Here is a 26264-nt window from a genome sequence, read left to right as displayed (position 1 = left end):
TTTATTATAATTTAACATTCACCAAGGCTGCATTAAGCCAAAACACCATAAAACAGCAATATTGCTGAATATTATTACTTAAAATAAACTACTGTTAATAGTATAATATTATTTAATGTTAATATTATCAATGCTATCAAACAGCTGCTTTTATTTTATATATTTTAACATATTGGTGAAAAACTTCTTGCATATTAAGTTGTAACAATATAAAAGTCTCAATTAAATGCATCAGCGCTAAATAAAAGTAATAGATTCTGTCAAATATATATATTTATATATCTTTTAAATATTTTAATTTCAACCCTTAAGCCCTCATCGCAACATCCCAGTAGATGTCCAGACAAATGAAAATCTGTGCACCTGACTCAAAGATTTTTTTTCCTCCCTTGAAACTTACCTTGCCATCCGTGATGTATTTGCAGTTCATTTTAAGGAATTTTTCCGTAAGTGCCTCTTCTTCCTCGGATGTGGATGACACCACTCTGGCTGGCCGAGGGGGACCGTGTCCTGGGCCGGGGGTGCTGTGTCTCCGGTGGACATCATCTGAATCCTGTCGGGATGAAGTTTGAGTTAGAAACAGCTCAATCAGTGGTAGACCTCGCCACATCACACTAAAGCTTATGATACATCCTCTAACACCTACACATAAACACACACATACTCTCTCTCTCTCTCTCACACACACACACACACACACACACACACAGTCATCATAACAAGGAGGCTTGGAAATAACAACCCATTAAGGCATAAGGTAGATCCCTGGAGGGCTCTCTGCTGTAAGAAAGCTGACAGGCGGAAACCTAGGAGACAGAGGCAGGTTTCCTAACATGATGCAGCACGGGTTGAGTGACTGTCAGCATCTTTGTGTGTGTGAGAGCTCATTACAGGACAAGAAAAAGGAAAGTCACTGCTCACTGAGACTTGGTGCTGACACACCAATATGAATCTAATGATTATAAAAAGTTACTTTCAGCTTTACAAAATGTCGCATACATTGCAGCAGAATCCTGAGCTGAAATGTGAACAAGCTGAAACTCCAGGACAAACAAACATAACACGCTCATAACTGCATGTGATATATGTTATATATATATATATATATATATATATATATATATATATATATATATATATATTATATTGTATGTGAACTGCAAAAGATAGGCTGTGAGTAGTACATTTTAAATAATTGTTTATTATCTGTCCTTTTATTTCTAACCTTTCTAACTCTCTAACTTAGAACTTTATTGCATGAAATGCGAAAGATATGACAATGGCAAGAACGAATGCGCAAAACATAAATAAGATCTGAGCAGACGGTCACATTTAGTGCAGTTTGGACATTATGCAAAACGTCTGTGTTTTGCAGAAAAAAGTCATCGAGGTTAGGAATGACATGAGGGTGACAAAAAAAATAATTATCAGGTCAAATGTTACTGTAAGATTGAGCCAAATGTACACTACTGTTTAAACATTTGGGTTCGTTAATTTTTTTTTTTAAATAATTAAGACTCAGATTAAGAGGATCCATTCAGATAACTAAAATGGACAGTAATGTCACAAAAGATTTCTATTTTATATATATATTTCCAACTTTTCAAGTTTGATGCTATTACTACTACTAATGCTTCTTCGAACAATCTGAGTAATAATGCTGAAAATCCAACTTCTCACCACACGAATAAATGACATTGTAAAATATATAAAGAGAAAATACTTATTTTAAAATACAGCAATATTGTACAATTTTATTTTACGAAAATGTAACAAATCTGATATAAACATCGTCCCAGACTTAAACCAGTACTGTAATATTAAGGCAAGCACGAATGTAGCATAATAGTGAACCCATGCTCTGCACATTAATATTACAGTCCATAGACAACTATATAAATGTAAGGCTGCTGTGACAGACTGAGCGGTTCAGATGCACTCCGCTTTGTGCGTATAATCAGTATGCCGAAATGCAAAAGAGAAACATGAATATTGCATGAACGTTCACGTGACAGCGCTTGTTTTCATGTAATGTGATGGTACCGTAACTCCAGGCTGATAAAAAATTGCATGGATATGTGTGTGCATTCTTATTCGTGACATGCAAGTGCGCCTGTGCACGCTTTATCCACTGGTGACTCATGAGGAAACGCAAGTGTACCCCTGAATGTCTGGCAATGGGCAGCATGACCAGTAAATCCATGACCATATGGAGCCGGAACTACACACAGGGACACACACACTAATCCAACAGAGGTGACACAATCTATTTGGCAACCTCAAAAACGGCAGTCCAGGAAATAAGAACCCTCAAAATACATGAGGACAGATGAGCTCACAAGTAGCCACGGCGGTGATCTTTCAAAGATATCTTCTTTATTTTTTTTGTCATCTAATATCACCAGCTAGGGACGAACAAAGCCAGGAGGAATGCAATCCGTCTGAATACAACAATTACTTGAATCTCTGGCTTTAAAAAAGGAATAACAGCTGTACCCAAAAGGAAATTTATTGCCACCCCCTTGTGGACAAAATAGTTCATCCAATTTAATTTACTCAGCTTTATGATGTACCAAATATGTATATAGTTTTTCTATGGAGAAATATTGAAAAATCTGATAGCTATATTCTTGCTTTATTTATAATTAATGTTGACTGGAGCTTTAAAGCAACATACAAAAATATAATTATAACTATTATAATTAAATTCAAGTCAATTTTTTTAATAGGGGCAGCAAAGAAGATTTGTAAAATGACTAAAATAAAAAGTAAAAAGAATGAAGTTTGTTTACTGTGTATATTTATTATCTATATATAAATACACACGTGCATGTATATATTTAGGAAATTAAAAATTATATAAATATATACATGTAAATATTTTCAAAATATATACTGTACGTGTGTGTATTTATATATACATAGTAAATATGCACAGTACACACACACACACACATATTGCATAAACAAAAGCTTTTATTTCGGACGTGATTAATCGCGATTAATCGTCGTTTGACAGCACTGCGCAAAAAAAAACTAAATAAAATGAGAGAAGACAAAACTAAAAAATCAGGCAAAACAAAAAGACAAACTAAAAAATAAAACAAGATGAAGAACTAAAAACTGATGAGACAGGGCAACAAAAAACAAGAAAATAAAACAAGACAAGTCAAAAAACAGAAGACGAAAGAAAACTTCTAATCAACTCAATCTGAAGTTGAATAAATATGTACATATATATCGATCAAAGCAGGTCTTTAAAAGTCTTTAAAAGTATTCCAGATGCTGATTCGGACCTCTTTCCCAATTTAACTGGACAGGTTCAGCTCAACGACTACAAAGTAAAAAGCTGGTTAAAATAAACGGAAAATAATTGAATCGATGTAAAAATGCAAGGCATGCAAAGTAATAGTCCACTCTACTGAATAAATTAAGCCGTAGATTGAATTAGTGTGAAACCATGTTCCAAGCCGTTACATTTAATAACTTGCTGAATAAGTCTTCACATTATACTCAACGGCCTTTAATGAAACCCAACTTATTACATGGATTACTGAATTTCTCCATCCCTGTTCCAAATAATGGAAATATATGTTAATACATCACACTGGAGTTACAGAAAACCAGATTCAGTCTTTCGTGCTTCAAAAATGCTCACGAGACGAAAAGAACACGTGCTGTTGAGGTTATGCCACAATTCTTCTGGCTCGAGTAAGAAGACCTGGACATGCGAAATCCATATTTTCATTTACAATAATGATAAAAGGACAAGCCTGTCCTCTCACCACCTATAAAGCCCCTGGAAGCTCTGGGTGAAGACTGAGATGGCACTTACCGTGGTGGCCTTCTCCAGGTCAGCCTCTGAAGAGGTGGGAGAGAGAGGACTGATGGGACTGATCGAGGGAGAGCTCTCCGCACTGGAGATGTACTCCGGGTCAGGGACATACAGCACCTAAAGAGCAAGACACGCACAGACATCATCTCACATGCACACAACAAATGCCATTTTTCCAAGTAAAGGGCTAACGAAACCGGCAAAACACATGCAGACGCGCTGTTTGACATGATATGCATTTAAATTCTCTGATTGAATCTGCTCGATATAATCCATCTTTTTTGCATTAAAATATTCAGTTCAAGATGTTTAAGTGGCAGAGAAGCTTTTCATAAACGGACTCGCTGAATGACAGATTAATAAATGACGCGATAAAGAATGAAAGACAGAGAAAAATAAAATAGCCAACAGTTTTTATGCAAGAACCTTAGATTTACATTTGACCAGAAAAACAATTTATGATTTTTTTTAGTTCTAGTTGTCAGAATTCAAAGGTAAACACCAACCTGTGACAAAATATTTGACCCAGGACCACAAAACCAGTTATAAGGTTCGAAACTGGGAATTATACATTATGTGAAAGCTGAATAAATAAGCTTTCCATTGATATGATTGATACTGCTAATATGATTGATAAAACAAACTAAATACTGAGAACGTTTCCTTTACCATTGCCCGAATGTAGTTCTTTGCAATGCATGTTAATGATCAAAAATTACGTTTTGATGTGTTTACAGTAAGAAAATTTCAAGGAACATGGAATATCTTAACATCATAATGTTTTTTGGCATTAAACACATATTGCTATAGTGTAATGTAATGTAATGGCTCATCAAGATAATTAGATATCACCTATTTTGGTCTGCTTGGCTTAGGCTTGGTTATATTTTTCTGCTTTTTCCACGCCTCTTAAACAACTGTTGTATACTCGATCTAAATCAACCACCGGCACATTTTAAAAATATATTAAAAAGCATAAATCAAGGAATATTTGATCTCCTACAAAACAAAATGTCAAATAAAGAGATGAATGCCATTCACATCTCAGCGGCAGAGCTGTTTACTGAACAAACAGAACTTCTATTCTTCTACAAAAGCCACGGTTCTTACCCAGAGGACTATTTCTCAGTTTTAAACGGTCCCAGTTTTACCCTCAAGATCACAATACATTTCTGCTCATTACTACGATACCGTAGAGTCACCACGATGAAAACGGTGCTTAAAAAGGCATTCGAAATTTCAAAGGGGCTTTTTTTTTTTACCTTACCCTTTATTACACCAGAGTCTGGGAAAAGCAATTGACTGGAAGAGAGTTCAGCTGGACATAGAGACCATCTGCTCTGAAAATTAAAAGACCATACAGTACCTTGCCAGGGACCACAGCGCGAGAGAAGAGTTTGTTGAGCTGGACGAGCTCATTGGGAGTCGTGTCAAACTTCAACGCAATGCTGTTAAGAGTGTCCCGGGACTCCACCTAGAGTTGAGGTACACACACACAAAAAAATAAAAAGTCAGATATTGTTTCGTTAGCTTGAAGCAAAAAAGTTCTATAACGAAGACATCAGCTTCTACGGGGCTGACTAAGCACTTGAATCTGTTGGAACAGCAAAACAAGGCCCTCGTGAAAACTAATGCATTTTATGATCTGTTCACCTGTGTGAATCATCTAAAATTACATAACCATATACGGGACTGGGAAATGCTGCAATGATTCGCATTTGCACATTAAAAATCTATAAATTTACACGGTTAAAAATAGTTAAGATATGGCAATGCAAAGGAAAAAAAAAATTTAAGCTTAATCTCCAAAGATGTTTTAGAGGCAGGGACACATTTGCTAAATGTCTTCACTGGCTGATTAATTTCTAAAAACAATATAAATAAATAAAACAACTAAATAGATAAAACAATTATATATATATATATATATATATATATATATATATATATATATATATATATATATATATGTGTGTGTGTGTGTGTGTGTGTGTGTGTGTGTGTGTATAACTTTGTAATAAAAAATAGCACAATAATAATAAAATAAAAATATATATTTTTTAATATAATAAAAATATATATATATATATATATATATATATATATATATATATATATATATATATATATATATATATATATATATATATATATATAATTATGGTTACTGGTTATAGTTCTCCCAGTAATCTAAACAAATGTGCAACATTAAAAGAAAATAGTGTTGTTTTGTTTTGTTTTTTGTTTATTAAATATTTTGTTTTCATATTTGCAGCATTCATTCAGTGTTCCATGAAAATATAATGCTACCAAAGCATGGGTTTAAATCCCCCTTTTGTATGATCCTGTCCATTTAAACCTAAACTAAACCGTTTTTATATAACCTAACTCTCTAGGTGTCAGGTCAATATCTTTCAAGAGCACACAAAATGTGATTGCGGCTGAAGCCAGAGCGCTAACCTTCAAGATACAATATCTGTCCTTCAGTGCCACGGGGAGATGATTGCCTGCTTTGCAAATAGCATTCTAATAATCTCTAAATGTCAGGTTAAACATACAGAAGAGTATTGAGCTGTCCGCATGATGACCGCCGAGTCTGAAAAACACCTCATCTAACAAAAACAAAAGCTTTGTTGCGCCACGGAGGATCATTGGCAAATTATTTGATGAAACATTACGGAAACATAACTGGACCATGAAAACAGCATTCAGTGAGTCATTATCTTGAAACACAAACTATAATTAAGCGCATTCAGACTGATGTATACGTGTGTTTGTTGTAATGGCGTGGACTCGTGAGACGGTGACATGCGTACGTTTTGATAAATCCCCCGGTGGCAGGATCTCAGATCACCAGATCACTCCGTCACCTGATCCAAATCATTGATTCTCATTGGGTATCGCTTACAGTCCAACAGTGGGACATAAATAATAGAGGGCCATCTCTCCGTCTGCATTCAATTTATCCTTCAGAGAGACCCTTCACTGACTTTACTGATCGCTCTCACACACATCTGCATATTATCTTGCAAAAATATGAATGTAAATACACACACACACACACACTTTATACTATTTAAATTAGTCTCTAATGCTCACCAAGGCTATGAAACCAGTAATACTATGAAATTGTACAATATACTATGTTTCTATGTTAATATAATTGAAATATAATTCATTCCAGTAATGTAAAGCTGAATTTCCAGCATCAGTCTTTGGTGTCAAATGACTCTTTAAAAATAATTATAATATGCTATATGCGGATCTATTATTGATGCTCAATCATAAATAATTGCTATCGGTGCTGTTTTTGCTGATGAATATTTTCAGGATTATTTGAATAGAAAGTTTATAAATATTTCTCACTTCTCGATCAATTTAAAAGAATCCTTGCGGAATACATTAATAACCTTCATAATAAGGTTTCCCTGCCTAAATGTAAAAAATACTGTGCAGATATTTATTGTGTTTTTCTTAACCTATAAATATATTAGTTTTTATATATTAAATATTTTAGCCTAAATATATATATTAGTCTAAATATATTGTGGATCTGCACTTACCCCAAAAACTTTCGGATGGCACTCTATCACTGTTTCCACAAATATGTTAACATTAATAGTCATTTTTCGTTAAAAAGCAAATTGGCATATTAGTATGGTTTCTGAATTTGACACTGAAGACTGGGGTATTTATGCAAAAAAAATTCAGCTCTGCATAACAGGAATAAAACAAATCTTTACATTTTTAATATTTCATATAATTTTTTCTTCAAATAAACACAGCCTTAATGAGCATAAAAGACTTTTTTCAAAAACGTGGCACACATATGTGCACACACACGTACATGCGCACACACACACACACACACACACACACACACACACACACACACACAATAATAAAGTCTCATATAACTTCCAGTTTGAATGTAATAAACTATCCATTTCAAGTTTTCCTCAAATCTCCCACCAGACTTCCAATATCTGCTATAGAATGAAAACTCATACGAGGTACATGGATCTCGTCACAGCTTTAGCAATGAAGCACAGTTGTTGCGTAGCTCGAAGAGCATTGATTGATTAAGGCCATCAATCTCTGTGGTCACAGGGCCACAAATCACTATGATTGGTTAGGGTGGATATTAGGGTGTGCAATTACAGAAGGAAAGTGTACGGTTTCACAACACTGACAATAAGAAAGAGAAAGGTGGGGGCTTGGTTACAAAACACCAACAGAACTACCTGCAAAACAACTTACGGAAATTATTTTTTAAATGCCTTCATGGCAGTTTCAATAAACTTTCTCTGCGACCAGGGTATACAGAAAAAATAAAAAATCGATAACACAAAAAAAAAGTGTTAAAATGGGCATTTACTGCAACCTGTGCTATATTTGCTACAAACACAAATGATTTTGAGCAGACTCACTGTCATAGACCAGACCCAAACCTGATAGAGTTTTATAGAGAATATCATAGAAAACTTGTGTAGGAAAAAAATAAATACGTAACTAAATAAATCACAAAAAAATTATACTACTCATATTTCACATGCTTTAATTTAAAATAGATATTTTTAACATGCAGTAAAATGATGGGGGAAAAAAGAATTATATGTAACTATAATATATATTTATATAGTTATATTAAATTATATATATATATAAATGAACTAAAAATGAGATATTCTGTCTGGAAACACTATAATTAATAACTTACAGTTTGTTAAATTAATAAACCTAATAATATTTAAACACAACAAAAAATAATGAAAATTGACACAAGTACAATTAACTAATAAAACTGTAATTAATATTAATATTGAACATTCAAATAATATTAAATTGAAAACTGATAATATAAAAAATAAAAGGCTATCCACTAATATAAAAAAATTATAGTATATCAATACTACAAAAACAGTGGTCATGACTTTATAAAAAATACAAATAAACTACTACATTTTTTAAAATATATATATTTTTTTACTGCAAAAACTATAATAAATGAAATAAAATAGCTGTATACACAGTCTATTTTGTGCAGGTAAAGGTGGCTGACAGAAGCACCTCGTTCCCGTCTCCCTCTCCCAGCATCCCCGGCAATGCCACTGTTACCATGGAGAAAGTCACCACCTGATTTGAGGTCATCTCAAGAGCATATGGAAAAGCTCTCTCTCTTGCTTTCTCTTTCTCTCCCTCTTTCTCAAATCGCTTCGAATGTTCAAGGCAGGAAAAGGCCATATTTCTGAACAGGCTTCCACAGCAACATATCCCCATCTCGTTTAGATATCTTCCTTTCGCGACACCTGGTTTCGCCGCGACAAGACGAACCAACTACCACCAACAACAGCAATTAAACTCACTCCGGCGGCACGTAACAACAGCGACGCGGCGTGAATGAATCACGCCTGATGTGCACGCTCACATTTCCACCCCAAACATAATTACAACACATGCGGCTGTGTGTACACACATTCACCCTCGGTCCGGCACGCACACACACACACACACACACGCCGGTGCATTATGTAAACAGAGCCACCTGGATCAACATCTACTACTCACCACGTACTCCATGGTGCCTTTGGGCCTCTGGAAGGATATCCTCCGCACATCTTTCCTCTCCAGCGCACTCTTTTTCTGCCCGGTGTCTGAAAGTAAACGAGGGAGAGCGCGGGTTACGCTAGTCATGGTCCTCCTCTCTCTTCTCATCTCCTCTGTGCTCCACTCGGTCTGTCCCCCCACCCCTTGCGTTTGATCGCCCGTTAGCACCAGCCTAGGAGCGAGAGAGCGAGAAACAGAGAGAGAGAGAGAGCGAGGGTTCTTGTTGTTAGTCCTCTTGCCCGCTCCGCTCACAGGGGAGTGGCTCTCGGCTCTCTCTGCCTCTGTCATGCAGGTCAGTGCGTGCTTGGATACACCTCTCCAGATCGCTCTGCTGGGACATCGGGCTCGTGGTGACAAGAAAATGCCATTAAGTGGCGGAGATGGGTTACAAATATCATTTTTATGAGCATGCTTAGGTGGGGATCAACTGATGCCATATTATAGCGCAGGATATTTAAATGAAACATGGATGATTCGAATCTTCCCCCTAAGATGAATCCAACGATGTTTCATTGGAAAAATCACAACAGCGCGTTTCCCTAATTACTTTTCTGTATGAAGTATTAAAATGTACACTGTAAAACTAAATGTCAAATTTACACACCAAAAAAAAAACGGTAGTTGTGGCTTGCTGTAAAAAAATACGGTAGCAACATTTAAGGTTTTAACTGGTACCGTTAACTGGTATAATGTAAATTTGCCAAGATTTTGAAGTACTTAAATCTGTTTTATACGTTTGTTATACGCTGAAACCACCAAAAGCAGTTGTGATGAGTCGCATGATGGACCAAAGCCTATCACAAACAGCTTTTAAATATTGGCATACGTACAAGGTGCACAGTGTCACTTACACAAACACTAAACACTGTCATGGTAACACACATGAAACTTAGATAATGCAAAAAACATTCGTTTGACAACATTAGATGTAACATACAACCCTGATGTGCAAAACTAATGAGACAAAAACTAAGAGGAAACAGCTATTTCAACAAAAAGTATTTGAAATGTAACACAGTGAATTCTGGGAATGTCGCTTTATAGTCACTGACTGCAAATTATATGTCCTTTTTCACTTCCAAAAAAGGTATACTACCATAAAATTATATGTAACGTCTAATACAGTTTTATTTAATAGTGGAACTTACTGTTAACCATTTTTTTTACTGTAAAATTTTTACAGTTTATTTTTTACAGTGCAAAGCAACACTTCACTATAAGGAACAATTAACTAGCTGCTTATTAGCAAGTTTATTATTAACATACTGGCTGTTTATGAGTACTTATAAAGCACATATTCTGCATATCCTTGTAGTACATCCCTAATCCTACCCAAATACCAAAACTTAAAAAGTACCCTACTAGGTATTAATATACAGCAAATTAAGTTTACTAAAGCAAAAGATAATAGTTAAGTAATAGTTTATAGTTAATAAGTTAGTTAGTTTATAGTTATGTTAAAGCAAGTGTTATAATACTAAGAATTCATAAAAAACATGATCACTACATTACATATTAAAGTTTAAACAAATGTATATATATATATATATATATATATATATATATATATATATATATATATATAATAAAATATGCAAGTGTTATAATACTAAGAATTCATCATAAAAACATGGATCACTACATTACATATTAAAGTTTAAACAAATTGTATATAAAAGTATATAAAATGAACATTAATAAAAATGTATTATGAATGTAGAAATGTATTGTGATTGTAGAAAGCAGTTGTGTTGGTTAATTTGTGAAAATAGTCTGAATGCTATTTTAAATGTCCTTACTGTCCCTTATAAGTGTTCTTACTGTGACTTTTAATTAATTCAATGCATCCTTGAGTACCAAAACTCTTTAAAAATCTATGCCCTTTATTTTACCATTTTGGAATTAAACCCATTTAAGTTTATTTATTACCATGACCCAAAACGTCTGAACAGCACTGTATGACAAATCCTGAATTTAAAGCTGACGCAAGCAGCCCACAAAAGCGGCCTTAAGGACAACTGACAGCAAATCAGTCCACATAGACCCTTTACTGTCTCAGGACAACAAATCATGCTCTCAGCCTCTTATTATCTTGACACCTCCGGCCATGACAGGATATTTTTAGCAGCAGGTTCCCGACAGTGGCGGAAATGGCTCCCTGACTGATACCCGTGAGCAGATGCCTTCACAGACGCTCACCGACAGGGGTGAAGGGTCTCTGGGTGAGAATGGACGGTGTCCGCTGTGGCACGGGCTTCCCGCAGAGTTTAGTTTCAATACACCCCAGACGAACTAATCAGACTCACCCGGAAAAGTATAAGATAGCAGGGTTAAACCCAGATCTTTAGATCCCGATTGACTTTAGCCAGGATTTGAACTTTCAAACCAAACCGACCTTGAGAGAACAAAAGAATGAAACAATACCTTCCCGTATTCTAAAAAAATAACAGGTAAACCGCAAATGGCAAGTTCTTCAAAAGGAAATCATCACTCGTATCGCTTGTTACATATTCATGAAATAAGACTACGGGCAGCGTGCATAAACTCTTTCTCATTAAAAGTCTATATACCTTCCGACTGGCCGGCATCAACTGGTTCTTCGTTATTCAAAGATTAAAGGAAGCTGGAGTGCCAATTAAAGTCATTCTTCCTCAGCGTAAGCCTGAGGTAAAGACAGCGTACCAGGACTGTTTGAAATGCCAGCTGCACACTTCAACACAAATGAGACTCCAGGGACTCCTCCGTCAAAGTACCTGAGCTAAAGGCTGGGAGGTGCTGAGGATACAGCTTTCGCATTAAACGCGACACATGCAGGCCAATTTATTCTGCGGCGTCCCTTTTGTCCCGTAAATGTCCCATCATAATGAAACTGCAAGGGCCAGCAGTTTAAACCGAGCATTAAAGGGACGAGATATTGAAAATGGGCGTTTTACTTGCTCTTTTGAAATAAATGAGTTCGGCGCAGCGTTTGGACATTAAGCTGCCTTTCAAGACCTCGAATACTAAAAGCTGTGATATACTTGCGCCGGAGTTCTTTTTCGTTCTTCGCTAAGTGGTGAAAAGAAGTTTAAAACAGCTTTATTAGTGAAAAGTGTAAAATAAAAGTGCTGTGCATTTTACATTCAGTAAGATAACGACCACAACAGCAACGACAGTGGAGAGAAAACAGCAGTTAAAAGGTACAATATGTAAGATTTTCATTTTATAATTTTTGTGTTGCATGTGCCTTATTTTTGTTTGTTTCATGACCCTTTATGTACAGCACTTTTGTCGTATTTAAATGAACTTGAAACAGTTAGATATTTCATGTAGTTGTATATATACGAAGTTACTAAAGAGAAATATATATATTTTATCAATATGCATCACGTCAGGCTGACTAATGTTTATCTAGGAGGATTTGGTCATCTGGGCTCCTTCAGAAGACAGAACAAAAAAAATTTTTTTTCTAAGAGCTAAGATTTAGTCTGCATATGCAGCATTCGTTCACTTTCAGTGAGATTCACCAGAGACGAAAGCAGAGAGGGCTTGAAAAGTGTTTAGGTCAGCTGTGAGAAACACCGAGTCAGCAGTCTCCTCCCATCACCTGTCACATTACAGGGAAGAGGAGCCGGACTCCCGAGTCATTACATGGATTTATAAACGGCTGTCAATCAGAGTCTGTCACTCCCTTCACTCCCCAGCTGTAGGGTTGAACGAGTTACTCAGATCAACTGAGATGGATTATTTCTGAAAAGCGATGAAAATAAAATAAATCCTAGTAGCGTAATTTTATTTTTAAGGCTATGTTGGTTTCACTTTAATAAGAAAATGTATTTTTTTATTGCGCCAGCTTGACAAAAAAGACATTCAAGCTATTTTTGAATTAACAATCTGTTGCATCTGTTACGGCAATAAAACAGCCAGCCTGGAATCAATATAAATCACATTTACTGAATCAATCAACCAATGAGAAATGCGGCCAGTGGCAAGTTTAGATCTGTGATAGAAAAAGCTTTATATACTGTGTAAAATTATCCTTGCACATACTGTGTAGTACATCTGTGATATAATCTACCATAACTGCAAAATAACGTTCAAATGCATCATTTAAACACCTCTAGTACACAGGCAGATAAAATCAAAAAATCAATATATAATATAATCAAAAATATTCCAATATTAGAAAACTTTAGGTATTAGGTCTTTCACTTGTGTTACTTTGCTTTGGACTGTCCAGTTTAAGTAACTTTTGAAGACTCTAAACTTGATTGGACAGCTGGCACGACGTCTGAAGACAACTCAACCACAGGCAGGTGACTATATGCTTTGCTTTTAAAAAAAAAATATGGTTTCTTTTCAGCTTATTTTATTTAATAATATTATTAATAATGTAATAATAATACAATGTACATACTAAAACTATATAATTAATACTTTCATTCAAAACTTTTTATTAATCTGCATTGTTTACATTTCAGTAATTTGTTGCCTATAGTGTACATACTGTAGTTTAAACACCCTCTGCTGGCTCATCTCAGTAGTGACTTCCCAATTATAAAATATGAATAATAACAATAATAATACAATCATATATATATGTGTGTGCGTGTGCGTGTGTGTGTGGAGTTTATTTGCAAAAACAAAACTCGAAAAAATTTTCTAACGTTTTCAAAAATCATATTTTTTATTATGTTATCATGTGTTCGGTTGTGTTAGTTAGCCGTTATTTTAACCTAGTCAAAATGAGCCAACTGCAGTTTGATTGAGATTAATTGGAATGCGCAATGGAAAAAAAAATTCTGAGAATTCGTAAAAAGTGAGTTTTGATCTGTATATTTATTTATATATTTATTTATTGTGAAAGCTTGCAAACTTGACCAGTTTCTGTAAAGTCAAACTGCTACAAAAATAACTTGAGTTTATATATATATATATATATATATATATATATATATATATATATATATATATATATATATATATGACTTTACAGGAACTGATCAAGTCTGTAAGCTTTCACAATATCATCCAAAAAGAAAACAAATAAATGGCATATTTCATAAGGCATTTACTGTGGATTGATTACGGGGAAGTACCACATGCAATTTCCACCAACCCTCTTCTAGTGTTTTTCTACAGAAGTACTGCATCCATTGCACTTCACTTGAGAAGATTAGTTTTTGTGAGCGTGTCCGTGTGCGTGTTTGCGAGGGAGCCACAAACGAGAGGTAATTCAGAGCGGTACGCTTCAATCTCCAATACAAGCGCGCAGCTCTAAAAGGCTCTAAAAGCCAAGCACTGTTCTTATTCTTTTAAACTCCTGACGGTTCTGAAAACAGACAGAAATCATCCAGGACATCAAATATACTGTTCACGGAATAAACGTTTGCAAAACCTCTGGGAAAATCCCCACATCTAACTTACACTAATAAAAACATTTATAAAACCATTCGTATGAAGTCAGATACTGATACTGTTTAAGACAGCGAACAAATCACCATAATTAACAGCCTAATTAGTCTGACTTACGGCGTCTAGTAAACCAAACCGAGAGATCTGATCAAAGGGCTTTGATTAAAAGATTTTCTCAACAGAGAGTTAATTGGAAGAGACGCCCGACTGCTGGAGAACTAATAGCAGAACTGCATCATCAGCCCCACGGGACTGAAGTGAAGCCTCAGGCTGGCGTCGTCCCTGCCCTGCAGGTAACAATGAGAAACATTACCCGCAACGGAAGCAGCGCTGGGATGTCACGAAATACCTCCAGTATCTGTCCTCTGGGAAAAATCTTGTTGAAGTCATTACTGCACGCTCACAAGGTTAACCGGGCTTATTCTGTGGCTGTCTGGGTATAAAACTACACAAAACGCACGCTTTCGAGCTCACCTGAGGGCACGAGTGCATTCATTCAACCGAAACGGGCTTTAGGAAGTTTGATGCATCGTGGCTATTCGTAGTCGCAAGCTCAAGACGAAAGAAGCGGATGGAAAAGAGCTTGCGAGAGCAAGACTGGTGGAAGTTCAATATTGCAGATGTTCTTGCTATTTCAGTGCATTATTTATGGTGAGCAACTTTGCAAAAAAATGTTGTTCTGCTAGCAACTTTTGAACAGTCTATAAAGCGAAATCAAGGGGGGTTTAAGATGGTCTACCATGTTAGAGTTTTTGAGATTTTTCCATTTTTGAGAACCTCATTATTATATCCAAATGAAACACACAGAGAACAAGCAAAACTACAATTGACACTACAAATTGCCAAATGTAATTTTTTGACATTTTTTTTTACCAAAAACATATTTAAATAAATAATTAGGCTATATTAAGCTAAAGAATAAATTAGATAAAGTGATAATGCCAAACAACTACCTAGTTTTTCCACTTCTACTCCTCAAGTTTGGGGTCAGTTGAAAGAAATAACACTTTTATTCAGCATTTTATTGATCAAAACAGTAAAGACAGGTTTCATATAAATCCTGTGCTTTTTGTCCTTTCAATTTATCAAAGAATCCTGGGGAAAAATGTATCATGGTTTCCACAAAAAGACTATGCAACTGTTTTGAACACTGATAACAATAAGTGTAGTATAGTAAAGTAAATAACATATTATTAAATATTATTATTAACATATTTATTAAATACCATATAATCATTAAAGGCAATTTTCATGTCAAAAATAATAAAAAAATCAAGTATTATAACAAAAATAAATGTGGCGCAGCGAATCTGTATATTACAATGATTTTAGAAAGATTTTTTTACAGTTTTTACTGTATTCTCGAAGATTCATATGCAAGAAATGCAGTTCCAGTGAGTATAAGAGACTTTCAAAAATATATATAAAAATATAATTAAATATATTTAAAAAAATATTTGAAAAAAAAAAAAAAAACAGATTCATCAATATGCTATAGTCTGAGTTACAATGCGTTTATTATTGTTCTCTGTCTGAAACTACAGCACCTCCTGCAACTTAAGAGTAATTACTCTGTGTTTGTGTGAGTGTGTGTGTGTGTGTGTGTGGAGGTCCACAGAGGGATGAGATCCTCTTTTCTCCTCCAATTACAGTCTCAAAGGTATCTGTTTTCCTCTTACCGCAGAGCCAGACAGCCAGTTCCTGTGCCAACACTGGATTAAGCATAACTAATAAGTCTCACTGGACTATTCCTTTCCATTGTCCATTGTAAGACGGCGTTAATGTTACTGTGTTCGATTCGGTCTAGATGGGGATTCTTCTTTAAGGTCTTTTCTATTGCACCATAAAATATTCTCTAAGCAATTCTACACCTTAAAATCAATAAGTACTAACAATTAGATCAAAAGCAAAATACACTGTACGTTTGACATTAATCATTTTTATATTATTGTAAAATAATAAATACCACAGAAAAGGAGTGGACAGAAAGCATGATTAAACTGAAGAAGACCTCACGCACCTATGGTATAGCCTCGCTTGAGCTCTCCACGTCGAGGACTACGAGCCTTTTGGATGTTAGTGGTATTGATCTCCTTTTCTTCACCTATGGCTGATCTGGCCACATTCTGTATGAGGGGTGATGCCAGCAGGTCTTTGACGAGAGACCCAGCGTAACCCTCATCAGGGATGTCCACTGACTGGGACTTCTTCTTCAACCTAGAAGTGAAAAAAATGCATTCGCTTTTGACTAAAATCTTTAATATATAACATTTTAAGATAATAAGAATAAAAAACACATTTTACTTATTTACTGATGTACTATTAATGCACGCATGCATGCTAAAGAGTCTAAGGCTCTTAATTATTTTAAAGAAATTAAATAAAGAAAAGAATTTTTTTTTTTTTTTTACTGGTGTCTAACGTCTCTGTACAAACTCAGCAACTGCGTGAACACAGCATCAAGCATTTTTGCTGGAATGCCACACTAAATCAATACATATTGTATTCTGCTTAATTTGCAGCGCCCTTAAAAGTATAGCACAGAGTAAACATTTTGAGTGACTTTGTCCCTGACAGTTCTTTTGGAGATGCTGCAGTAAAGGAGGCAGCTGAAGACCAATGGCACTAATGATGGAGACAGGCAGGCAGCCCTGTCCAGATGAACTGACCTAGATTCAGAGAGAACAGTCCGAAGACTCACACTCACTCATTCCCCCTTGCAATGAGCCCAACGCAACTGCAGGACGATAGAAAGCATAATACTGCTAAGATACTGCTATTTTATAGGCCCTTTTAGGAATTAACCAACCTTGAGGTCTCCAACTCATATTCAAGCTCAAAACTAATTCGGAGAACTTTGATATCTATTACTGAGTAACGTCGTGGCAGTAAACACTGGCAAACTAAAGCAGGTTGCTAAAAGGAAATTGCTGTTGACATTGGGAAAAAGCGATTCATTCTCTTAGCTAAATCGGGCTTCATTCATGACTAGATCACCTGCTTTTATTGTCCCGTAGGGAGACATTAAGACGCCATAAATCAGGCCTGAACTTATCAGCTAATGGACTAGCTCTCATTTACAACAGGGAATTGTCACGGTAAACGTGAAACTGCTCACCAGAAGCATTCAAGCTTTATCTAACGACTCCCAGGTAGTTCATCTGCAGTGCTGCCCACTGTACCAAAACCAACGAACGAAACCGAACACCTGCCTTACCTGAAAAAATGATACTGAAAGGACAGTTTCAGGGTTCCTATACATCTTTTCATCATTCATCAAACATTCATCTTTCCATGACTTGTCCTACTACAATTTTATATCAATTGCATCCACTAAAAACGTCCTAACATATTCCAGCTTATCAAAAGAATTCTTTTACTTGTGAGACCACCACTTGTGAGAGCAGTTTCTGTTTTCGTTATCATTTCATTTATTTATTCATATATCTATTGCAAAGCAACAAATGTAAACAATCCATAAAAAAACTGGTTTCTAATTTTCTTTTTGCTCAGAGATTGAAGTAACGCTTTATTTTACGGTTACTTAAAGTTGCTTATTAGCATGCATATTAGTAGAATATTAGCCATTTAGAGCCAATTAAGCACTTATTCTACATCCCTAATCCTGCCCAATACCTAAATTTAACAACTACCTTACTAATTATTAAGAAGCAGTAAATTAAGAATTTATTGAGGGAAAGGTTGTAGTTAAGAGTTAACAAGTGTTACCTATTCCCATTGTTACCAAAACTGCTAGTAATTTTTTTAAAAACTAATCGCAAAGGTACCATTTTAGAATTTAGTTTAGGTACTGGGTAGGATTAGAGATGTGGAATAAGGGATTTATGTGCTTAATTACTGCCAATAAATGGCTAATATGTTAGTATTATACATGCTAATAAGAAACTAGTTAAGAGAGCTTAAAATAATGTGCTAACACAAGTAATTAACCAGACATTTTGAAGAAGAAAAACTGAAATTTTCTTAAAAAGCATACTCCAATAATCTTTGTTTAGGGTCTCATTTTTGCCAAGAGTGAATTGCTTCTTGCAAACACCTTTTGTATGTCAATTGTTGCCTTGATCAAACAAGTTTTTTTTGTCACATTCACACATATTTGTCCTGCAAATGCAACCCAGCGTGAGGGGATTTTTGTTTGCATTGACTATCCAAAGCACATACTCTCTGGAGACCTTTATCAATGCCAACAGCCAAGCTTTAACATGCCATGTGTAAATTAGCTGATTGATATGGTGGATGAAACAATGTTTCATCAACTAGAGCGGACTGCTCTCCTTCAAAACATCTAAAACACTACAGTCAAAAGAAAATCCACTACAATACAATACAAGCCTGCAATACATACCAATGCATACTTGCTTCTAAATAATCATAAAACACACATTAAGCTTATTGAATAAAACTGGGCAGCTACTGTATGTCAAGTTTAAACGTTGGGTCCACTAGAAAAGTCGTTTTCAATTTGCAAATGCTTCAATAATGTAACAAGTTAAAGATGTTGCCCTCCAAAAATACACAAAGGGCAAAAAGATGAATGCATTAAAACATGCAAAACTACCATGTATCATTCATAATACGCCTGCATCAGCGTGGAACATGTTTAACGAAGTGAAAGAGAGCATTAATAGATTATGACAGATTTTAAGCTGCTCAAACTCCTGCTGGCAAAAACGCCTTAAATATTACATAACAGCAGCAGGTGTTAGATCGATACCCCATTGGGTGCTGATCTTATTAGACAGTAAGATATTAGCTAACCTTAATCTGCGTATACATATTCCGATTTATATATCACCTAAATGTCTTCTTGTATCCTCAGGCAAAGGCAAGGAGAAGTTAAGAGCCTATCAACGCATTATCAAGACTTTCCAAATCTGACTGACGAAGAAAGATCTCTGCATAGCGGCGTCCTCTCTGGCAATCACCAACGCAATACAACGTCAACAAAAGACAACAGATGTAAAGTGGATGTACGTCTTTGTAATGAAATTGTTAAATCCAGCAGTGAGCTTGTAATTGCACAGGCCTGATGATAATGTGAGGAATATTAAATATTCACATTCTGTGCCTTCGTCGAACTGAGATTCTGACATCAAAGACTGGAACTGGGTCACCGTTGAACGCCTCGTACAAAAACAAACAATAATAAAAAGAAAAAGACTACTGGGAAGACGTCGGTTTTCTCAAGCCAAGACGGAAATGCAGAGTTGAATCTAAAATAGCAGAAGAAATAAATATTTCTGCAACAAATAAGATAACCTCACCGGAGCCTGAGAAGTTATTTTGTCCAAACTGTCAAACACAATTCAGATTATTGCAAAGTGTGACCTTCCAATGTCATTTTGGGAGTGTTTTGAAATGAGTCGATTTCTCTGGAGATTTAAATGATTTCATATGCTGCAATCAAATGCATATTATTTGCATAAGTTCTTCCGCGATGCCAAGCCAATTTCAATATGACTACAGACTGCACTGTTGCATTGCCTCCCACCCATCACTCTTGAAACATCGGTCTCCGTGCAGGCTTATTACGCAAGCACTTGAGTTTGTAGTACGGGCTGCATAATCCTCTCTAAGAAAAGTACTTTGTGTTCCTTCACGCTCTTATAGGTAGACGCTCTCGTTACTCCAAAGTTTCCCGCCTCTGTGCAGAAGACAGACAAGTCAAACCAAATTAAGCAAGGCGGGAGATGGTATAACTCTACAAAACGACTATCGTAGAGGATGAATCACTCCAGAAATAAAAAGATTTGTTACCAGTTAAGGAGGGCCTAAAGGCAATTTCTCACCCATAGCCATTTTTCAAAGATGACACTAAGGAAATTAAACCTATACACGCTTATTTTGAGAACCTCCGGCGTTCTTCCACTTTACCGATCTTTTCCCTCAAGAAAAAAAAAATTGTCTTTTATTTTCAGGAAGCCTTTAAAACTTTGTGTAGGAAGGGCAGGTATAGAACAGTCGCTCCGAATGAAGCGAGCTCTCGTTTGTTAATTGCTGTGGATAGGCGACTCTGAGCACGCATGGGTGTTTAGGTTTATAGGAAATGCACTATACAGGCTTCACATCAAAACATCCCCTACTATTGCCTTCCTAAAATACTTTTTTTGTCCTCTTGCATAATTCAGATGGGACTGCATGTTTCATTTATCCCGCAAGAAATGACTTTCATCTTACAACACTGTATCTGTGGAGTATACATAGCATCACTCCTACTCCTTTCTAAACACTATTTATACCTTTGATGGTAAAGCTAAAGTTGTCAGTGTCACATATTCCTTCAGAAATCATTTGAAAATGCTCGAGCAACACCAAACGGAAAAAACGGTAAAAAATGGTTAAAAAAAACTGTAAAAAAATCTAATACATTTAATTGAAATCTAAGCTTTAAGAGAGAGAAACAGCACGGTCTATTTAGCTTCATTGGAATACTATTATAATAATTGTAATTTTTTCTGTTTTAATGTCATCTTTGTTGTGCATTTCTGTTTCATTAGCTATTTCTTTATATCATTATTGTCTCTCGAAAGAAACAGTCGACTCTCAATCACTGAAACAATGCCAAGCTGTTTCATGATGGCCTCAACATAAAACATTGCCCGCCCACTTGTTGGTCTTTTTGCGTTGGTCTGAATGAAAATGCAAACTCATTCTTTGCCACTTGGTGACGCTTCTGGAGTGTTAAAAGCTCATAAATACTGCATTAAATGAAATCAATCAATCACCGGAGGACTTTGGAAAAAATAAATTGAATGAATCGTTTGGGAGTCATTGAACAAATGAAAAAATAAATGCATATAATAAGAAAATTAAAGTGTTTTTGACCTTGTATGTATGTCAACCTGTTGTTTGAGACTCTCAAAACCAAAATATTAACCTTTCATAACCCATAATAGAAAATTAATGTTTCTACATTATATTTAGCAATAGCTTATCAGTGGTAACAAGTTGATGTCTATATGGCGGAAATATACAGTAAAAATCAAGTCGTTTAACGACATGTCACTAAACAGATAGCGAACATTATTAACAGCAATGATCGTATGTTGGGATCAAACTTATAGTAAACTTTGATAGTTTTGTATGTCGTCTGAGGGTTGGCATCATCTGAGGTCTTCTTGGATGTTGGTATTATCTTTTCTCATGTTTGGTCACCTGTAATAACTCATTAAATAATGCTTCAAATGTGTTTAAAGTTTAAAAAATAGTTAAGGATGCGCTTTTTAATGAGAATTCAAAATTGAATGATTATTACATTCGACACTCAAGTATGTTTAAATGGTTATTTTTAATGGAACTAAACACTGTAACCAAATATCGCAGTAACAGATGGGTTTGCTCTGTTCTAAACAGACAGTATGCCTTCAGTTAATCAGGTAAAGCTGAAACAGCTCTCAGCTTGATTTAGATTAGTGATTAGTTAAACCTGCCACTGCGATCCTTGTTCACCTGGACTAAGAAATCTGTAAACCAATACCTTCCTTTTCTAGCCCTACGTCATGTACTTGCGTAGTTACTCCATTAGCCGGGACAAATCCAGAGATGAGGCTTGATAATACTGCCTTCGGGAGAACTGTTCTCCTAATAATACTGCCTTAAAACCTTATTTAGGCTATTCTTGTCAAAAATCACCCTTTTGACTTATTCTTGTAATCGACAGGAATCTATAACAGTGAATTATAGACTTTTTCCAAGCAATCCATTTCTTGTTTCTTGCAGCGATAACAGCGCGGTGCCGCCGCAGCTAAAAATAACTGTAAATCTCAAAGGACCTTCCAAACATCCTGAAACGCTGCTTGTAAAGGCACGAATGCATTTTGACTGGCACAAAGAAGAAAAAAAACTAACAATTTATAAATAAAACAGGCCCTTTAACAATCCCAAAAAGCAGTCATCAATAAAACAGAAAAGGAGACGGTCCTCTTTAATGCAATTGGGCCGGCCATTAGAGCACGTCTGGAAGGCTTGAGGAGAATATTTCACCCTCAGAAAACTGCAATGGAAAATGCATACGGAGGAATGCAGATTATGGCATCCATCACGCGGGATGACAGCTGTGCGGTGGGATGGGATGGGACGGGGGGGATGAGGTTTGTGTTAGGGGTTAGAGAGGATTATGTAATCCTCTCGAGATTTTTACGCTTGAACCTCCTAATGATGCATCACAGGGCTAAAGCAAAAAATTCAAGATCCTTACTTATGTTTCCGCAATACCTCGAGAACAGCCTGCATTTATTAGAATCCAGGATTACTTTCACCTGGGGTCTATGCTATTTAAATGATAATGGCCTCTAATCTCTTGTGGGTTGCTGGAGGAGTTTGATTCTCATCACAAAGTTCACTTTCAGAAAACTCTGACTTTTACTTCACCATCTCTTAGCGTGATCCGCTTGTGTGTGTGCCTTAGGCGCGATGCATTTACATCCAATATTTAAGTCGTGCAGTCACACTGATTTATGCTTAGTTGATCATTTGACGCTCATTGTATAAATGAACAAGCATCTATACTGTTGTTTTGGTCCGTGCATCAAATAAGACCATCGTAAACAAATTACCTCTGCTGCCACTTCTCCCCATTTATCAGTAAATATTTTAAAGTATAAATTAAACTCATTAGCAAAATCTTCTAGATTTTGCATGTGATTTAAACACATTAGGTGGTGTGTGCATTAAAGCTTTTGGAGGTGCAGTTTAACTAAATGCATGAATATTTTTTTTTGTATTAATACTGTTGATGTCATCATGTACAGACATGGACACTCACAGACCAGCAATTATAACTTTTTTCATTGTTATTCATTCCCTTTATGGGTTATGATACACAGGGGAGCTTTTAGAGCAATTTTAATGGGCAACTTCTTTTAATAAAGTTGCTTGCGCACTTTAACCATTGAGAATTGGTAGAAAATTTAGACGATTTAGATCAGTCGTGGGCTATGTGTCTCCAGTTGACAGAAAAAAGTTGCCCTGTAGGTATATCAGCTTATAGGTAGAATGCGACAGCAATATTTGTGCCTTCTTAAATGTGATTGGACGGCTCAGAGAAATGCTGCGTATTACCCAAAGTTGAACATTTTGGTGAAAAAAAAACTGGCCAGCTCTCTGGCTCTCTGCTGGCATTTTAAAATATGTGGCGGTTCCATTGAAAACAAGAGAAAAAAAGAATAATACAGATGCATACAAATAAATTTGCAAATTTGCAATGCAAAACTAGAGTATTTTCTAAAGAAAGCATGATTTAACATGTTCCACGACTACTGTTTTGAAGATACATTTAACCCCATGTACAGTATGTGCAACAGCAACAGCAATGCATGACCCAAAAACCCCACTGATAACAGAGATAAACACATGTAAAAGCACCGTAAACCACTATTGTGTACTGACCTCTTTGTGCTGAACATTCTGGGTCCTTGTTATCCCGTGTTGGATGGGTGACACAATGACAGCGATAGGCCAGCTCTATAGAGTGGACCTGTGGGAGGAGAGTATGGTTACAGGGTGAGGTTCAATCACCATCTCATGGTATCAGGTTTAAAAAAAATCCAAGAACCAATAACCTCATCTCTGTAAGGGGTGTGTGACCTGTATGCCTGAGCAAATTACAGCTGACAGCCACAATCCAACAGCCTTGAGCAAAATCTGAGGAGCTCGGTGCTTTCGTTCGTTTTCTGTCCACTAATTACCAACCAGATGGTGTTTACCAAGGAATTAGCTTGTAGATTTCCTGTCTACAGTCTGAGGTTATACATAATTCAAGTGTAAATGAAGATTCGCTTTTAAAAAACAAATATTCCAATAATGGGTATATAAAGAAGAAGAAACAAAGAACCGTTCAGGGAACAGATTTATACAAAAATAAAAAAATTCTTAAATTTAAAGAGCATTTTAACAATCATTTTTCTCTATGTAGAACCCCCTGTGCACCATGGATGTTAATGTTTCATCATGGAACCACTGATGCAAATATATAAGCTTTATTTTAAGAGTGTTGTCTGCATTGGCTAATAACATTAGAGCTAACTTCGCGCTAATTCAAGTATAATGTCAATAAGAAACCAAGAATCAGCTTTAATAGATCTGCCCTAAAGGGTATTAAAATGCTTACGCCTGTAATTCCTGTTTTTCATCGCCTTCTCTCTCTATTTAAACGGATGATATTAAATGTTTTAATATTATTCAAATATTTGCAGACGCTTGCCGTGGCACAGGTCTTATTTCAGCCGTGCACTAGCTGGGGTCCCAAAACTTCTCATGCCTGTCAAAATCTTTGTTAGCTAATGAGATAAGTGGAAGATAAGACATATGTCAACCAGGGCTGCACGTCCAAACTGGGTGCATTAATAATGTATGAATGCGGCCTGCGTAAGACGTAGGCAAACCTTCTGCTATTCTACCGTCAACCCGCCTCAACCAAAGGGCACAGGCATATCCAAGATTTTCAAAAGGACACATCTCTGTAGGATGGGATTGGGAAAGTGTAAAAAGCAGCAGGCTGCACACAATGGACAGCAAGATCTGCACGGCTTCGGGTCTTAATATCGATGAAAAGAAATGGGGACATTAACGGAAGACGATAATGGATAGCTTTATGAATGGAAATGGATTTTCCTTAATTGAGGATGACCTTCTGGCCATCTGGTTTCATTACAGTGAGCCAAAGCACAAAATGACAACGGTAATTGTTGCGTCTGAGATAAAACCAGAAGCAGCGCACTATAATCAAATCGCCCGTGACCATGACTGAGGATTTCAGGCTGATGCATATAAAAATAAACTCACTGTATTTTAATGCGTGTCTGTCATGACGGTCTTCTGATCATTGTTTCGTAACTGATAAACTTTGCAACGCCGAGACTGTTATCGAACTACTGTTACCGAACTAATCTGAACCGAATAACGCCGACCGCGTTCCGTAGAGCTGCTTCACAACACAAACCGCTGTTGCAAAATTCATCACTTATGAAACGACTTCACTGTGGTTTAACGATTCATTTCTGTGAAGCTGCTTGGAAGACTGCGTAAATAAATGTGACTTGACAAGGTATAAATATACAAAGTAAACACTTAATTTCTAGTCGCTAATGAGCCTCATTAATAAACATCTGGTGTATATATATCACACAACAGCAGGGAAGCACCGGAGTTCATCACACTAGATTGAAGGGACGTGGCCTCTGGGAGAGAATAACAAACAGCCATTACTTACAGAGGCTTGATGGGGCCAATTATTCTATGTACGGCAATTATCATAATTTGCGAATAAAAACAATATGCTCTTCTTACAGTTTTAGACAAAGATGGATTATAAACAAATCCGCGTGCTGTTTTTGAGCGTAGCCGTTTCAGTGCTTATTACAGAAGTACATGCAAAGTCACAAAATATAGTTTATGGATTATTTATCTG

The 26264-nt window shown here is 36.0% G+C and overlaps 1 protein-coding gene across 2 annotated transcripts in view; it reads right to left on the bottom strand.

Moving 5' to 3' along the window:
• The window catches only part of oxr1b (oxidation resistance 1b), a 42897-nt gene that overhangs the window by 14484 nt on the left and 2149 nt on the right, over positions 1 to 26264 (bottom strand). For both annotated transcript variants that reach the window (XM_043218265.1, XM_043218266.1), the window contains exons 2-7: positions 24245 to 24332; positions 16857 to 17053; positions 9404 to 9489; positions 5202 to 5309; positions 3836 to 3952; positions 401 to 553 (exon numbers count right to left, since the gene is read on the bottom strand). In XM_043218265.1, coding sequence (XP_043074200.1) covers positions 401 to 553; positions 3836 to 3952; positions 5202 to 5309; positions 9404 to 9489; positions 16857 to 17053; positions 24245 to 24261 — 678 coding nt within the window. In that variant the 5' untranslated portion in view covers positions 24262 to 24332. The remainder of the gene's footprint in view (positions 1 to 400; positions 554 to 3835; positions 3953 to 5201; positions 5310 to 9403; positions 9490 to 16856; positions 17054 to 24244; positions 24333 to 26264) is intronic.

The sequence above is a fragment of the Puntigrus tetrazona genome, chromosome 19 (assembly GCF_018831695.1).
Source record: "Puntigrus tetrazona isolate hp1 chromosome 19, ASM1883169v1, whole genome shotgun sequence".
Classification (NCBI taxonomy): domain Eukaryota; kingdom Metazoa; phylum Chordata; class Actinopteri; order Cypriniformes; family Cyprinidae; genus Puntigrus; species Puntigrus tetrazona.
Note: the sequence above shows the minus strand (reverse complement) of the source record. Positions and strands in the feature narration are given on the sequence as shown.